Source organism: Aquarana catesbeiana, linkage group LG01, assembly GCF_042186555.1.
Source record: "Aquarana catesbeiana isolate 2022-GZ linkage group LG01, ASM4218655v1, whole genome shotgun sequence".
Lineage (NCBI taxonomy): Eukaryota > Metazoa > Chordata > Amphibia > Anura > Ranidae > Aquarana > Aquarana catesbeiana.
The window spans coordinates 169,832,185-169,850,336 of NC_133324.1; the positions used below are offsets into that span (position 1 = coordinate 169,832,185).

The 18,152-nt window shown below is 42.9% G+C and overlaps 1 protein-coding gene across 9 annotated transcripts in view; it reads left to right on the plus strand.

The window, feature by feature from the left end:
- Positions 1-18,152, plus strand: part of CAST (calpastatin) — a 264,338-nt gene that overhangs the window by 106,056 nt on the left and 140,130 nt on the right. For all 9 annotated transcript variants that reach the window (XM_073624543.1, XM_073624542.1, XM_073624550.1 and 6 more), the window contains one exon: positions 2,031-2,096. In XM_073624543.1, coding sequence (XP_073480644.1) covers positions 2,031-2,096 — 66 coding nt within the window. The remainder of the gene's footprint in view (positions 1-2,030; positions 2,097-18,152) is intronic.

Consider the following 18,152-nt stretch of genomic DNA (forward strand, 5'->3'; position numbering starts at 1 on the left):
TAGGATGTACCACTCTCTCTTTCTTTCCGTTTTATCTCACTATCCAAATCCCCCCCACCCCCAATGCTGGTGGGGAGTTGGGATCAGTGGCAGTGCTCGGGGGAGTTCTAATCATCCAACTTAGGTGCTCTTGATCAAGGTTATCTGCTGATCTGAGAACTGTAGTGAGGACTTTTAATGGCAACTATAATCACAGGTAGTGTTACTCACTGTGTCTCCGACTTGGTGGTGTCTTGCAGCAGTGACTCCTATGCCGAAATCAGGAGATGGGGTTTCGTCCAGCCCCTCCCACTTCACATTCTTCACCAGTCAGCTGACTTCTAGTCTCTGACCCCCAGCCATGCCGTGAACTGAATGGGTGGCTGCGAAGAGGCTGGGTGGGCAACCACGGGCTCCAGGAACAGCCCATCTGGGCAGCCGTGAAAAGTCTGGGAGTGGGGTGCAGGCTTCAGGAACAGCCCAGGATTCGGTGACCCCTGGAAAATCGTCATTCGACCCCCAGGTTGAGAACCACTGGGCTAAATGCTTGTTTATACTTAGGGTACCAAAAGATTTTTACTTATCTAATCCCTTGTTTCTCTGACAGCTGGGGTTCAGTCCTCCTCTCTGCATTCCAGCTTGTGGGCCGTCTCTCGGTGTCCTCGTGTACAATACATGGCTATTGGCCCTGCATTGTATGTAATGGCATCAGTATACCTGCGATCCCCACCTTAGGGTAGAGACTGCATCAGCTGGTTTTACAACATGGATGGAGCCTGCAGAAGCAAGGCATGAGTTAAGTAAAAAGTTATTGTTACTGGTTACCTAGGCATAAATGAGCATATAACCCTTGCAATGTGGGGGGAGCACCAGTACAGGGGTGGATTTTTCTTTTTCCTGGAGTGCATCTTAAAAAAATTTATATACAACATATGTACAACTATGCAGTTTTAAGGGCCTACCTAAAGAGTTCATTCAATTTATATCCAAACAGATAAAACCATGCAATAGGCTCAGTTCACAAAACTACACCAGGATAAAAATACTTATTTCTTTTTAAAAATGACAGTTATTTTCAGTCTATTGAGTCCAAGACATTTGAAAATTACAGTCATATGGCTAAAATAAAGTTACCGTACTTATATTTGTGTTAAAGCTTTGTGTATTGAGCTGTGTTAAGTCTTAATCAGAATGCAAAGGGGCATTGCCATTTAAAAAATCTACCTGAGTCTAAATAAAAGTCATCAGCTTATCCACTCAGTATTTTATACAACCTCATTCATACATTATGAAAGCCACCCACACACCTTTAGATATCTCTATAATTCTATCTAACATAGTAAATTGGACTGGCAGGTTGTAATCCGTGTGGCCTGTCCTCTTGGATGTTACCACAACTGCTAAATCGAACTCCAGATCCAAAGATCCATTCCAAATGACCTATTCAAGGATTATGCCGTGTACACACGGTCGGACTTTTCAGCTACAAAAGTCCGACAGCCTGTCCGACAGACTTTCGACAGACTTTCGACGGACTTTTGGCGGACTTTCTAACGACTGGATTTGCCTACACACGATCACACCAAAGTCCGACTGATTTGTACGTGATGACGTACACCGGACTAAAATAAGGAAGTTGATAGCCAATAGCAGCCCTAGCGTCATTTTTTGTCCGTCGGACTAGCATACAGACGAGCGGATTTCTGGGTCTGGCGGAGTTACGACGTAAAGATTTGAAGCATGTTCCAAATCTGAAGTCCATCAGATTTGCTACTGGAAAGGTCCGCTGAAGGACCGGTGAAGCCCACACACGATCGGATTGTTCGCTGGATTTGGTCCGTCGGCGTCCGTCAGACCAGTCCGGTCGAAAAGTCCGACCGTGTGTACGCCCCATTAGATGCACATTTCCTAATATAAAGCAGATATATACGTAAGATTCTAGAACCAGACCAACTTGTGCTTGGTCCTGCAGATAGTACAGTAAAACTGTGTTTTGTTTCCAGGTGTGACACAAGAATTTAAGATAACAGTGCAATTGTATTTCATTGCAGCATGGCGATAAGAAAGCAGGCACGGCAACCAAGCCTACAGACAAGAAAACACCAGAGTCAGCAGAGGTAAATACTTTAATATTATTATTAAATTTATGTATGTAGCATACCTACATATTTGCTGCTCTTTGTATTTATGTTAATAGTACATAAGAAGAAAGTCAGCACTTGACGGAAACAGGCAGCTAACAAACATAGATCAATACAGTAAAACCTTGGTTTGAGAGTAACTTGGTTTGAGAGCGTTTTGCAAGACAAGCAAAATTTTTAATAAATTCTGCCTTGATATGCAAACGTTGTCTTGATATAAGAGTAGCGTCATGTCACAACTGGAGTATAACAAAGAAGAGAGGAGCCTCTAAGTGTAGCAATATGGTTACATTTAATGAAGGTACAACATTTAGCAACTTATTGCTACACTTAGAGTTGCCTCTCTTCTCTTTTATACCCTGTAAAAAAATGCTTTGATATACAAGTGCTTTGGATTACAAGCATGTTTCTGGAACAAATTATGCTCGCAAACCAAGGTTTTACTGTATACAAAATCCTCTCCCAAACAGAGTAAAAATGATCAATATGATATTAAAATTCAATCATCCCAAATCAAAATCTGATAGTACTATAATGTGTTAAATAAATGTAAAATAGTGCATAAATTCATTCACATGTGTCACAATACATAAGAATTTGTACATAAATAAATAAGTACAAAAATCCCACCAGTTCATAAGTGTAAGTATGTTTCTAACTTCCACCAATTCATCAAAAGTGTTTCCAGTGAAAAGACAAACTTCAAGCTGTGGACAGCACCAGACCACCGTCGATGGGCGGCATAAACGCTTTATGAAACAGTATGGACAGGCTCTCCTTTTCTTAACAACTCCAATCCCCCACCTATATTCAGCCTCACCAGTAGAGGCAGTAATGGACACTGTAGCTATATAGAAAAAAGCTCATAAAGCTGAGCCAAATGAAAAAAAAATAGTGTAGTATTTAAAAAAATATATCTGCATACAAATCAAACATCACTAGAAAATGCATCCAGACATAAAAAATGCTACTGGGATTCACATCAATGCCTGCTGCTCGGTGGTGTGACATCAGCACCCAAGCTCTGCCCAGTGCATTTTCATTTTGTGCAAGGGCACGTCCTTAGGGGTGGCCATTGAATATATGCAGTTTTTTAAATTTACTAGCACATTATAGTATTATCAGATTTGATTTGGGATGATTGAATTTTAACGTCATTTTTATCATTTAACTATTATATTGGATTTGTATTTATGATGCTTTCTGTATTATCCCATTGAAAATGTAAAAATTCAGCAGTAGGTCCTAAAACTGTAATTGTTGTTTTCTTATAATGAATATATAATAATTACAACAGTGCAAAGACCAAACACGTGGTAACACATTACAGCCAAGCAGAGTTTGACTTTCAGCAGTCTGGGGTTATCGGATATTGTAAATGTAGTTCCACCATTGTGGTCATATTTGCAGAATCCCCTGTATATGTTTATTATGTGTTCACATTCACCCAGCCTACCTGAAAATAATTAGAGAATGATAATCCTTACCTTTCCAGTTGTTTATTTGGAACAGGTTTATACGTTGGACTCTATAGATATTTTATGTGCTGTTTATGTAAATCACATAATGAGCGTCATTTCATAAATGATCCCTAACATTTAATTAACTTACTCATTTCACAGCAACAGGGATAATTATAAATTAAAGGGTAATTTCTGAATTCTGTAAAATTGTAAATTTCCATAATGGCCCTAAAATGTGTGCAGTCTTTGAAGAAGTAAATATAGGATATCAAATCTCTTGTGAGGTCACATAAAGCAATGTCACCTCCCCCCACCACCACCACCACATGGTGGCACCAGGTATATTTAGTGCTCCTGTCTGCCACCCAGATCCACGACTACAGACCCCAAAGGTGCTGTGCAAATACCAACTTCAGTGGAAGTATGTAGTTGCTTGTGATTTTAGATGTATATAGTAGACATCAACATTGCAAGTGCATGAACAATTAATGTATTTTTTTAACTGTTTTATGTGACTTTTTGATTGTCAGATAATTAGTCATTCTATCCAACCATTTTCACGGTAGGAGATATCTTTTTGATTGTGATTGCTCATAAAATTCCTCCAAAGCAATCATCGGTGCAAAGTCATTTTGGGAAAAAATGTTGACCAATATCTGGCTTATTTCTTATTTCCCAAAATCAGCCCATCTTCTGGCCAGCCTTTCCAGTGAAAAAGAACGGTGGACCAGCGGAAGTGTGTGAAAATGTATAAGTGTTGTTCTAGTTCTGGAAATAGAGTTGCTTGTTTCTGGCAGCTGTATCTGCATGCGACCATGGATACACAAACAATCATGCATGCACAGAAGCATACACAGTCTGAGAGCCTTCCAGGCTGGACAGGAAATAGTCGGTTACACAATAGTAAAATGTATTGTTATCGGACAATCAGCTGTAGTATTTTCTAAAGAATGTTTATATGTGGGTTGAAAGGTTCAGTGCCAAACTAAGAAAACTAATTATTTGTAATGTTTTGTTTCTTTAATCTACCAGAATGTTTCATTCTAGCAAGATTGTTTTGGTGTGTGGAGAGGAAAAGACACGATAGTGCTCAATTCTATATGTTAAACTATTTTGGAAACAAATCTTTCTGTCCCTCTGAGCTCAGTGCTAGCTGCTACAGGAGGAAAGAGAGTGCTCTGCACTGCACACATACTGGTTTTGGAAGAGGGAGAGTGCTCAACGTAGGGTGCATCCTAGCTTCAGGAGTTTCTCAGCCAGGATTTGGCGGTGACACTCATTGCCTACAGGTATGGCACTTAAAAGAGAAGTGCGGGCGATCAAATACTGCTGATTGCTTGGTTCTCGGTCTTCAATGAGCAGATAGCCGGTGATTGTTAGCTCTGCCCCTCCAGGGCTCACTGAAGCACCAGGCTGTGCAGGAGCGACGCGCTGAGAGGCTGAGCCAGCTGCCCCTCAGGCATATGGGTGGATCCTGACTTTAAAGTTGGGATCTCTCCAGAGCCTGAACCGGCTGTGTGACATTAGCCCGCTGTCAGCTGAATAGAGGTCACAGGAGTTCAGAATGAAGTGTCCTTCTGTGATTCCCAGGAGAAGTAGGGCCAAAAAAGCTTTGTTCCTACTTCTCTTTTAATCTTCTGGGCCCCTTTTCTATATAGTAATTTTTATTCAAATGGGAAACTTAGCTTTTAGGCCTCATGCACACAGGACTTTAAAAAATGCCAGCGATGCTGCCAGGAAAAAAGCAGTGTTAAAAACGCACTGTTAGCCGTGTTTTTGAATAGCGTTTTTGGGTGTTTTTTCCACGTTTGTTGGCGGTAGCGTTTTTTCAGTACAACACTCCCTATAATGTAAAAACGCCAAACGCAGATAATAGTTTTACAGAGTTTAGCTGCGTTTAGCAGCGTTTTGGGGCATTTTGCATTTTTACAGCTCAACATTCTCTGCTCCTGGACGCACAGGCTGTGTTTTTTTTATACTGCCCCTAAATGCTTATCCCTCCCAACACCTCTGAAAGTTTATGTGAGCATGGACTAACATTGAGGTGGGTTTAGAGGCAGTAAAAAAAAACGTCAGACACCCCTAACAGCAGCTGTAAAAACGTCCTGTGTGCATGAGGCCTTAACTAACATAGATATATCTATAATATATATTCAACAAATGTAATGAGCTTGGTAACCCAAAGTTTTGAGGCTTGTATAAAAAAGCCAGCTAACAACAGCCACAACTTCTTAAATTCTGAAGAAAGATCCTTTGGGAATATATGTTCAGCCTTTTTGCTTTTGGATAGGGTAGGGAAAGATTAACTCCCGTCATGTTTTATTGCTGTTTAGTGCTCAACTAGAAAAAAATTCCCCTCACTTATTGTCTGGCTGATAAGTTTCACAATACAGGGAAGGGAAAATCTGATCCATAGCAGGGACACAGACAGCAATGCAGAGCTGACGGGGGATCCAGCCTTCCCTACTATTCTTTAAAAATATATTATAATTGTACAGTACAGGACTGACTGGATATTCATAGGCTTGTACCTTCAAGTGACTGGACACTGACAAACCTTTGCATCTGGATCGGTGTAACCTCAGTAAAACTTTGGGAGGATGGCCTGTAATGTTGCTTCAGGCACTGAATCTTGTTTTGTTATTTAGTGCCATGTATATAGTTATCCCTGAAAACCCCTCCTGGAGTATGCCCACCATGATGGGTGAAGTTGTCCGATAACTCGCTTATTACTGGTTTCCTGTGTTTATTAACCACGATTACTGTTGGGCATGTTGGCACACTTCTGTTTGCCTTCTTGTATCCCATCCTTATTGTTGTGGAAATTTTTATTAATGTATGTTGGCAGATACCCCCCCCCCCCAGTGTCTGTTTTGCTGTAATACACTTATGTGAAGGTATTCGCACATACAGACGCTGGTGGAAGACCATTGGATGCGGAAACCTTCCCGTGGACAGGGTGGATCTGTTTGCTCTTTTAAGGATGTTTGTTTATGCCTCACCAAGGGACTGACCACTCCATGGCGATCGCATTCAAACTCCTAAGTAAGCAGGTCTGCTACTATAGGAACCATAGTATAAACATACAAAATTATGGCCATAGTCTAGTATGGCTCGCATCATTGGTAGCAGTGGGAGTGTGCACACGTTTTTGTTCGGAACCATGTGCTCGCTGCATGGTTTTGCACACCACCGTCTGCACATGTCACTACTGCATTTCTATTTGAATATATGCATGTGTGCGTCATTGGTTCTTTTGAATGAATACAAGTGTCTGATTGGTTGATTATGAAGCTAGCAGCCTCTTTTGTTATCCATGTGTTTAGTATAAATAAAAGCAGCTTGGCTGCCTGGTGCAGGATATACTGAGCTCAAGGTGATAACAGCATCTGTTTGTGTTACTTGGAGAGAAAGAAAGGCGCGCTTTCCCGGCATTATATAAGAGAGCATTTTGTGCTTTTAAGTGCAAAGAAAGTATATGCTTATAGGGAGAAGCTTAGAATTTCCTTGACATCATGGCGAGCCGCATCCAGTGGTCTTCCACTACCTTTGCATAAGTGTATTACAGCAAAACAGACACTGGGGGGCATCTGACAACATACATTAACCACTTCCTGCCCGGCCGTCATCCTAACTGGGCGTCATATGATGTCCAGCAGGATAACATGCCGTTGCGCGCCCACGGGGGCGCGCATCGCGGCGATCGGGGAGCGGTGTGTCAGTCTGACACACCACTACACCGATCTTGGTAAAGAGCCTCCGGCGGAGGCTCTTTACCACGTGATCAGCCGTGTCCAGTCACAGCTGATCACGATGTCAATAGGAAGAGACGTTGATCGGCTTTTCCTCACTCGCGTCTGACAGACGCGAGTAGAGAAGAGACGATCGCGGCTCTCCTGACAGGGTGGGTCTGCGCTGATTGTTTATCAGCGCAGCCCCCCCTCAGATCACCACACTGGACCACCAGGGATCGCCACTAGGACCACCATGTGGATGGCCAGGTATGTACCCCATGGCCATCCACATGTGCCCAGTCAGTGCCCAGTCTGTGCCAATCAGTGCCCACAAATGGGCACTGATTGGCACCAGTATATTGCAGTGATGCCCAGCAATGCCACCCTTAGGGGCATTAGTGCCTCCAATCAGTGTCATCAGTGCCACCCATCAGTGTCCATCGGTGCCACCTGTCAGTGCCCATCCGTGCCCATCTGTGCCACCTATCAGTGCCACCCATAAGTATCCATCAATGCCACCCATAAGTACCCAACAATGCCACCTACGGGTGCCAATCAGTGCCACCTATGAGTGCCCATCAGTGCCGCCTATGAGTGCCCATCAGTGCCCATCAGTGCCGCATACCAGTGCCACCTATGAGTGCCCATCAGTGCCGCCTATCAGTGCCCATCATCAGTGCCCGTCAGTGCCACCTCATTGGTGCCACCTCATCGGTGTCCATCAGTGCCGCCGTATCAGTGCCCGTCATTGAAGAAGAAAACTTACATATTTACAAACATTTTTAACAGAAACAAAGAAAAACGTGTTTTTTTTCAAAATTTTCGGTCTTTTTTTATTTGTTGTGCAAAAAAAAAAAAAAAAATGCAGAGGTGATCAAATACCACCAAAAGAAAGCTCTATTTGTTGGAACAAAATGATAAAAAAATTGTGACCGCGCAATTGTCATTCAAAATGCGACAGCGCTGAAAGCTGAAAATTGGTCTGGGCGGGAAGGTGTCTAAGTGCCCTGTATTGAAGTGGTTAATAAAAATTTCCACAACATTATTCATTGCTTGGGGATGTACTAGGATGTATAAATATCCAGTTTGTGTTCTGTACTATATAATTAAGATAGGATGAATTTTTATTTATCTGTACATTCCCTATCTTGTAGTACAGGACAGAGTGTGGTAGAGTTATAGGAGTAACCCAAGTGGGTGTGTCCAGCAAAGTCTTGCTAGTGTCTAGTCACCTGAAGGCTTACCAGCCTATAAGCCAGGTTCTATGAATAGCCAACCTGTGCCCTGTATTGTACTCTAAGATATGGACTTTTCAAGTAAATCACAACTCCTTTTTTTAAATTGTGTCTCTGTTGATGTTGGATATTTATCCTTACTTCCTATCTGGTGAAATTATTGTCAGCTGGGCGGTAAGTGAGTAAATCTTTTTCACGGAGCCACAGGCAGCAATAATAATTAAAGGGGTTCCAATCCTTTCCCACCCTAACAATTACTAAAAAAGAAAACGTTTTTGGCATACTCTTGTATTGAAACTGGTGCTCTTGCTGCAGCGAACCAACTTGTAGCTTTAGCTGCTATGTGCTCAAGTGTTATCTACCAGCTCAATGCTCAAAGTCCATGTAGTGCACACAATTTGGCACCTAGGCACTCTTGGGCCTCATGCACACTGGCAATCCTGTTTATTCAGGAGGAAGGCGTAGGCCCACATTCCTTCTGGCAGCCTGTAAAACTCTGAGAGGCTGAAAACTGCTGTGGCTGGATAGGGCTGTACGATGCACCAAGTGGTACTAAAGTTTAGGGCAGTATGTGCCCAGGGATAAACAGCCAAAATGTAGGCTTTGTTGTAATGTCTGCGTTCTGGGCATTCGTCCCTGAACACATAATTCCCTAAACTTTAGTACCACAAGGTGCTCTGTCAAGCCCCACTCAGCTGTGGCAATATTCAGCCTCTCATAGAGTTTACAGCTTGCCAGCAGCTGGGCTATGTGCCTCTGAGTTCTACCTGCCAAAAACATGGAACTCTCATGCACAGGGGCTAAACTCCCAGTGTGCACAAGGCCTAAACTTGTCCCTCAGGCCAGACCTCTAACAGCATGAGGGTGCAGTGTTCTGAATACTCCTGCAAGGGGCGCTGTGAATCCTCCTTACATTTCCACTCATAATTTTGTCATGCTCTGCCCTGTAAATTATTACTTGACATACAAAATGTTGAACTTGTAATACATTGGAAAACACTATTGTTTTCACTTTCTATCCGACTTCAAAAACACTATGGAATCTGGTTGCACCATGAGGCACTGATATTTTATTTTTAACCACCACAGTGTTTAAGTATTTTTATTTTAAATTTTTGTTCCTATATAAAAATGGAAATGTTCCTTTTCTACACACTAGTATTGATATAGTCAATCTGATTTTCCACACCTGAAATGTACAACCAATGGGCATATTTTAAAACACTAAGGCCCCTTTCACACTGGAGCGGTTTTCAGGCGGTATTGCGCTAAAAATAGCGCCTGAAAACCACCCCTAAACAGCCTCCGCTGTTTGTTCAGTGTGAAAGCCCGAGGGCTTTCACACTGAAGCGGTGCGCAGGCAGGGCGGTGAAAAAAGTCCTGCAAACCGCTTTTTTGGAGCGGTGAAGGAGCGGTGTATTCCCCGCTCCTGCCCATTGAAATCAATGGGACAGCGCGGCTATACCGCGGTAATACCGCGGCTATAGCCGCGCTGTACGAGGGATTTTAACCCTTTTTTGGCTGCCAGCGGGGGTTAAAACCGCACCGCTAGCGGCCGAATACCGCTGCAAGAACGACGGTACAGCAGCGCTAAAAATAGCGCTTTTGTACCGCCGACGCCCCCACCGCCCCAGTGTGAAAGGGGCCTAAAGCAGCCCATAAATTATGCAGCTGTTTGATTCCCCCATCAACACAGTCAGTACTGATGAGGGAATCCCTCCCACGGCGCTATTGTGTTCTACCGGCGGGGAGTCAGCAGCGATCGCATGGAAAGAATCCTACAGGCTGGTTGTAATAAAGTTGATCAGTGGATCCACTTCAGTACGACCAGCCTGCCCATAGATGGATCGAATCTTGGCTGGTCCCTGCTGAACCAGCCAAAATTCAATCCATGTATGATAAACTTAATATAAAAGAAGGTAGTTTTATTGATCATAGCAGCAGGGCCGGTGCAAGGATTTTTGCCTACACAGGCGAAGGCGCATTTTGCCCCCACCCCCTGATTCAACCAAATCCTCCTCTTCCCCATAAATGTCCCTGGGGAGGTGTTTATAGTATGCCTGTAAAGTGGCGCACTTTTCCCGTGTTTAGAACAGTACCACAGCAAAATTATGTTTCTAAAGGAAAAAAGTCATTTAAAACTGATCGCGTCTGTAATGAATTGTTGGGTCTCGGCAATATAAATAAAACCCATTGAAAAAACGGTATGGGTCCCCTCCCCCCCCAGTCCATTACCAGGCCCTTTGGGTCTGGTATGAATGTTAAGGGGAACCCCGAACCAAAATTAAAAAAAAAAATTGTGTGGGGGTCCCTCCAAAATCCATACCAGGCCCTTCGGGTCTGATATGGAAATTAAGGGGAACCTGTGCCAAATTTAAAAAAAATGATGTAGGGGTCCCCCCAAAATCCATAACAGACCTAATTTTAAGGGGAACCCTGCGCCAAAATAAAAAAAAGCAAATCATTACCAGACCTTATCCGAACACGCAACCTGGCAGTCCGCAGGAAAAGAGGGGGGGGCGAGAGAGTGCCCCCCCTCCTGAACTGTACCAGGCCACCTGCCCTCAACATGGGGAGGGTCCTTTGGGGTCTGACCCCAAAGCACCTTCTCCCCATGTTGATGGGGACAAGGGCCTCATCCCCACAACCCTTGGCCGATGGTTGAGGGGATATGTGGGCAGGGGGCTTATCGGAATCTGGAAGTCCCCTTTAGCAAGGGGACCCCCAGATACCGGCCCCCCATGTGAATTGGTAACGGGGTACATCGTAACCCTACCATTTCACACAAAAAAAGTGTAAAAAAATCGTAAAAAAGACAAGAGTGCCTATTGGCTGGTCTCTAATAGGCACTTTTAATAATGTGAATTGCTATTCATGAATTGTTATAATAGTATAGCCTTACTACTTCAGTTCTCCAACAAAGATTCAGTTCCCCAACAAATGAGAGAAATCTAAATGTGTATGGCCAGCTTTATAGTGGTGACTGGTCAGCTTTTAGTAAAAGTAAATAACCCATTAGGTCTGAACATTACCTGAGTAACTGTAGTTTTAGGCTGCATTCACACAGGTGTTTGGACACACTGTGAATCCCAGCAGAAAGAATCCACTGATACTAGTGGTAAACGCTGGCTGTACAAACAGTGGATTGGGGAACAAGGATGCACCAGACCCCCTGCTGCGAGCCAGTGTGAACCCAGCCTCATAAATAGGTGCGGCCGCTGAACACCTGTAATCGCACTGTATAGGCTTGATGGCCGCAGTTGTCAATCCCAGTTGCAGGGATTAGTAGATGATTGCAGGTAGTATTCTCAGTGTAGCTAAACGCCCATGTGAATGCAAGCTTAGGCAATAAGAAAATCATGAAATCTATGAACTTTGTCTATAAGTGGAGTTCCCTGTTATTTGTATTTTAAGGATTTATTCTTGTAGGCAGGCCATAGATGGAGCGATTTTCTTTCCTGCAATCACGGGTTGCAATAAATAACAATGATGAAATCCCTGCCGCAGAGCTATTGTGTTCTTCTGGCTGGGGGTTTGGTGCGGGGAGCCTTTCCTGCCGGGAGAACACAACAGTGATTATTGGTAGCGCCTATAGCCGAAGATCCGACATGCTGGTTGTACTCAAGTTGATCAATGAATGGGTACATTCAGCCTGCCCATACACGGTTAGAATTTCAGTCGGTCCCTGCGATTCAAACCATCTATGGTCGGTTTTAGCAGCCTTTCGCTGTGTTTTGTTATGGCTGCTACTGCCTGCATATATTCTGTAATCCACATAAATCAGACAAATGAATGTAAACACCTGCTGATATGAATCTCATAAATGACATTCCCTTCTTTGATGACTATGGGACATGTAAGATGCTAAATATTTATATACTTATTACTGTACATGTATCACTTGAATTTTAAGTTATGATTACTCCTAACAAGTATCTACAATTAATCCAAATACATTTTTTATAGACACCTGTCCAAAAATTACAGACAGCACATTTGTTTTTAAAACACATTGCTGTAACACTATTAAATCAAAACTGAGCTCTCTCAGTCATTAACTATTTTTAGTCTCTATGTTACTAGTCTTAGTAAATAGATACCGTGGGACGGTATATTATATTAACTGTACTTGTTTTAACCTTTTATTTTATTTTATTTTTTTTTAGTTGCTTTCCTGGTTTCTGGCCTAGGCCAAAGTGATGTCATACATCCCAGGAGTCTTCATGGGTATTTTTTTTTGTTTCAATCTGGAGGAGTAGAGGAAAGGTTTTCTCAGTTACTGCCGCTAATTCCTCCCACCTTCTTCTGACTGGCTCCTAAGATCTGGTGATGCTGAAAGTGGGCAGAGCCTGCTGGGGAAGCTGAGCAACTAGTTCTCCATCAAGTCTGCACTCTCCTTGATTGACAGCAGGCAGTAGGCGGATCCGGAGCCAGTGGCAGGCTAATCACGAGGGGAACAGACCTGATGAGGAACTGTTGCCTCTGAATCCCCTTCATGTTTTACCCACCCAACTACAAGACTCCTTGGATGCTGCGCTGTCTGCGTGTGTGACGGCTGCAATGGTGGGGAGAGAGCTCAGTTGCACTGAGGCTGGAGTGTCTGTATGAGCACTTCAGCCTCAATGTGCCCCTAGACGGTGTGCTTGCTCCAAATTCATATACCCATTTCCAACTGGTACATGAATCTGTTGTCTGCATTTGTGGCATAGTTTTTATTGTTGTCTGTGCCCTAAATGAGAATAACTCTTTGCTTCCCGTTTGCTCACCAGGACAGGAAGTGAAGTAAAATTATTGCATTGGGGACACATATGCCAATAAAAAAGGTTATAACCCTTCCCCATTCTACCAAACCCAAGAAATGTCTTGATTGGCGTTGAGCTTCAACCATCATGTAACAAAAGAAATGCTCAGTGCAAATTGTAAAGTGCTGAATAGCACACAAAACTATCCACTGTTTGGTAGACACCTACAATATATATTCATATATAAGTGTGAATTACAATAACGTTTAATTCAATTTGATTCTTCAGTCCTTGTTAATTCTATTCATCCCTGTTTGTGTTTTTTTGGGGACACAGAGGAAATCCTGTGCATATTTCAGGTGCTATTATTCATTTATTATAGGCATTTATACAGTAAAGCACTGACCATCTATGCAGCGTTCTACATGTTGTACATTCACATCAGTCCCAGCCCTCAAGGAGCTTACAATCTAAGGGCTTTTTTATACTGGTGGTAGTGCCCTCCGCCCTCTGAAAAGCGATCCACCGAAGTATAGTAGTGGCTCACAGGTGATCCTGCCACCTCCTGAATATCTGTTTTTTTTTTTTAATCCCGGGGGATTTTGTATAACAAAAAAAAAAAAAATTACATGTATTCCCACAATGATCTCAATGGACAAGTTTTACAGGCATTGCCGCCTATAAAACTCTGCAGGCCAAGTTAAATATTGCTGTGGCATGTGTCAAGCTCTGTCCAGCTATAATGTTAGAATTCAGGTGATTGGTTGGGGGGTGGTAACACCACGGCTCAAACATTTGTTTTTAGTGCCCTCAGGCCACCTGAGTGTAAGAGCCCTAAGGTCCCTCTCTCACATTCATATACAGTATATACTGTAAATACACACACACACACACACACACACACTGGGGTCAATCTAGGCAGGAGCCAATTAACCTAACAGCCTGCCACTTCCAATTCTAACCTCTGCTGAAATTTCTAGTTGCAATGCTGATGTTCTGTCTCCAGTACTCTTTAGCCAGCAGGGGTGGCAGTTCCCATGTTTTTCTCATTTTGTTAATCTTGGACTTTTTAATTTAACTTATCCAAAGCTGCCTGATGATTCCAAAAACATACTGCAGTGCATCACTCAGATAAGAACAGATCTCACTTTGGGTGGCACAGTGGTGTAGTGGGTAGCACTCTAAAGTAGAAAGGGTCGCTGGTTCAAATCTTAACCACGACAATACCTGCCTGGAGTTTGCATGTTCTCCCTGTGCCTGCGTGGGTTTCCTCCGGGTACTTGGGTTTCCTCCCACACTCCAAAGACATGCTGGTAGGTTAAATGGCTTCTGTCCAAAATTGGCCCCAGTATATGAATGTGAGTTGGGGAGCTTGGATTGTGGGAACCGATGTGAGTGTGCGATGTATGTGTGGAGCATAGAGTTGCCACCTCATCCCTTTAAACCCGAACACATATTAATTACACAGGTTCTGTGGCTGATTAAGTTTGTAATTAAACTCACTTGGTGCTTTATCTGCATTTAATTAGCCTCAGAACCTGTGTAATTCATATGTGTTCGGGTTTAAAGGGATGAGGTGGCAACTCTAGTGGAGCACTGCGTAAATTGATGGCGCTATATGGGTACCTTAAAAAAATAAAATAATATAATAGGTTGATAGGGACAATTGTAGGCACGTACCCACACTCAATCAGGTTGAACTGGATGGACTGGTGTCTTTATTCAACCTTACTAAACTATGTAATTCATTTTTTATAGTACTGTAAAGTTTGCCAGCATTACAAAGCCCAGTGAACTGTATAAAATGTCATCTGTGATGTAGTCCTGAAAGCCAATCGCTTTTTCTTCCTCCACAAATTATCTTACTAAAAGAATATTTTCTAAAAATCCACTGTTTGTGTCATCAACAGGAGAGGAAGTGAGGGAAAAGCTCACTTCCTGTCCAGGTGAAGACAGGAAATCTACCAGGGTCAGGGGTAGTTGTGTATTGGATTTTTGCTGCTGGAAGGTGGTGGAAGCAAGTAAGCACTATCCTTAGATAATGACAGTTTTCCATGTATAGACAGGGCTTTTTTTAATGAAGGGGCAGAAGGACATTCACAGATTCATTTTTTTTTTGCTGCATTATTGATAACCGTGATATACATTACTTTTGGAATATAACTGATACTTCTACAACATGAACTTGCCTTTAACACTTCAGGTGAGCCTACTAATCCCCCAGATCCACTGGATTAAATTGCCTGTGTGGTCAGCTTTAAGGCCGCATTCACACCTGAGCGTTTTCTGCTTGTAAAACGCCCAACAAGCAAAATCCCATTCATTTCAATGGCACCTGTTCACATCTGAGTGTTTTGTCACCTGAAGCAAAATGCCTGAAAAACACCCTAAGCTCAAAAAAGAACATGAGCTTCTTTGGGGCAGATTACAGGCGTTTTTATGCCTTTTGAAACGCTCAGGTGTGAATGCAGTCTAAAAATCTCTCTACTGATAGAAATTTCTAGGGTGCTGCAATAGCAACCCATTGTGCTCTTCTGTTTGTAAATAAATCGTGTTGAAACACTCTCTGCTTACTCTATCTAATCTGTGATCACTAGATATTTTCAAAGCACTTAGACCCCTTTCACACTGAGGAGTTTTTCAAGCACTTTTGTGTTAAAAAAAAAAAGCACCTGAAATGCTCACGAAAACTGCTTCCCTTTAAAATCAATGGATGCTTTCACACTGGGGTGGTGCACTCCGCTGGCGGGGAGGTAAAAACAAATGCAAGCAGCACATTTTGGAGCGCTAAAAAGAACGCTTCAAAAGCGCCCCTCTCCATTGAAATGAATGGGAAGCGCCTCAAAATGATTCTTGCAGCAGTTTTTTGAGTCACGTGACCTTCAAAAAAGCGCACCGCTAACTCCTCAAAAACGCTCACCATTTTATAGGCAGTTTTCAAGTGCCTCAGTTTGAAAGGGGTCTTCTGAATGTGAGGAATACCAACTCCTACCTCTGTGCTATGGCCCATGCTTTACTTAAGGCCCATACACACAATATGAAAATCAGATGGGAAAATTCGTAAGACGAGCTGTCTAAGACGAGCACCCCAAAGGGTGGCGCTTGAGAAACAAACTTCCTCTTTATACTCTCATAGTAGGTCACTATGTTTGTGTTTGTTAAATTTGCGGATAGTTAGTATGCTAGACAAAATCCTGCACACGCGCTTTTGACAAAAATCTGACACTCGGTCGTACAACAATTGAACCATGTGTGCGAGGCTTTAAAAATCTCTGTGTGAATGACCTTTCTGCTACAGGAGGGTGAGACACACATTACAATTAGCAGAAAAACGCTGCACTGTAAATGAAGTATAAGGGCCTGTTCACACCAGATGCAGTTCCGTGCGCTTTTTTTTCTGCACAAAATGCATGCACAGTGTTTTCCATGTATTCCAATGGCTCTAGTTCACACCATGCAGTCAGTTTCCGGTCAGTTTCTGCACCGAAAACTGACTGCATGGTGTGAACTAGAGCCATTGGAATACATGGAAAACAATGTGCATGCGTTTTTAGTGCAGAATAAAAGCGCATGGAACTGCATCTGGTGTGAACTGGCCCTAAAACTAAGCTGGGACATAGCAGAGCAGTAAAGATCAATTTGCAGTACCCATCATGTCACAAATGTGTTGATAAGCATGTACAAAGGGCACTGGAATGTTGACATTCTTCATTCCATCTCATCATTTTTTTTTTTCAGGTCGACTTTTAGGATTGTGAGAATGAACATGACACACCCAGGCCTGCTAAAACAGGCAAGGTGTGTTGAACTACAACAGACCTGTCAGTACTCACACTGCATGGTGGGTGGAAAACATTTTTGTGGAAGCAACTGGGCAGGTGTCTGATATAGAATTGTTAGGGGTGCAGGGTGGCTGATCAGGTCTCAGCATTAAATTCAGCTATCAGAATACAACATAGAATCAAAATAATACAACACAGATATCATTCACAAACACATTTGCATCAATGTATATTATGCAGCAATATATTGCTCTTCTCTGTTTTTTTTTTTTTTTTTTTTTTTTTCGTGCGTCAGACTTGTTTGTCCACTTAAAGACACAGCTCACTAGGGTGCTGTGTGCTGAATTCCTAGTTAGCTTGCCTAGTACAAAAAAGAGCCTAGACCAGTAACAAGCATAGACAGTGAGCCAAACCCTCCATAATAGGCAATGCATCAGTGGACCTGCTTTTATTCTGGAGACTGCAATACATATACATAGTTTGGGACACAAAGTCGATTCTTAGAACTGTATGCAGCAATGTGTTCTTACTAAGAACTGCAGTTCATTTCCCATAGTCCCCAATCAGATTTCCAAGCCCAATTCCAGGCACAACAAAACTACCCCCCCCCCCCCTGCAAGGGGGTAAATGTTTTGTTTTTTTGCAGAGGAATGCCTTATTACCTTATTCTTTGCTTTAGCAAGATCCCTCCAACTGTGCAAAAGGTCCACTGCAGTCTCTTCTCGAAGACCCCTTTCACACTGAGGCGTTTTTCTGGCGCTTTCGTGCTAAAAAAAAAGAAAAAGCGCCCAGTGTTTTACTGGCAGTTTGGAAGCACCTCCTGGGTAAAAGTACCCTAATGCCGCGTACATACGACCGGACTTTACGGCATACTTGGTCTTGCGGACCGGAGTCCGTCGGACAATTCGATCGTGTGTGGGCTCCAGCGGACTTTTTTACCCTAAAAGTTCGACAGACCTAGAAATGAAACATATTCCAAATCTTTTTGACGGACTCGAGTCCGGTCGTCTGTATGCTAGTCCGACGGACAAAAACCGACGCTAGGGCAGCTGTTGGCTACTGGCTATGAACTTCCT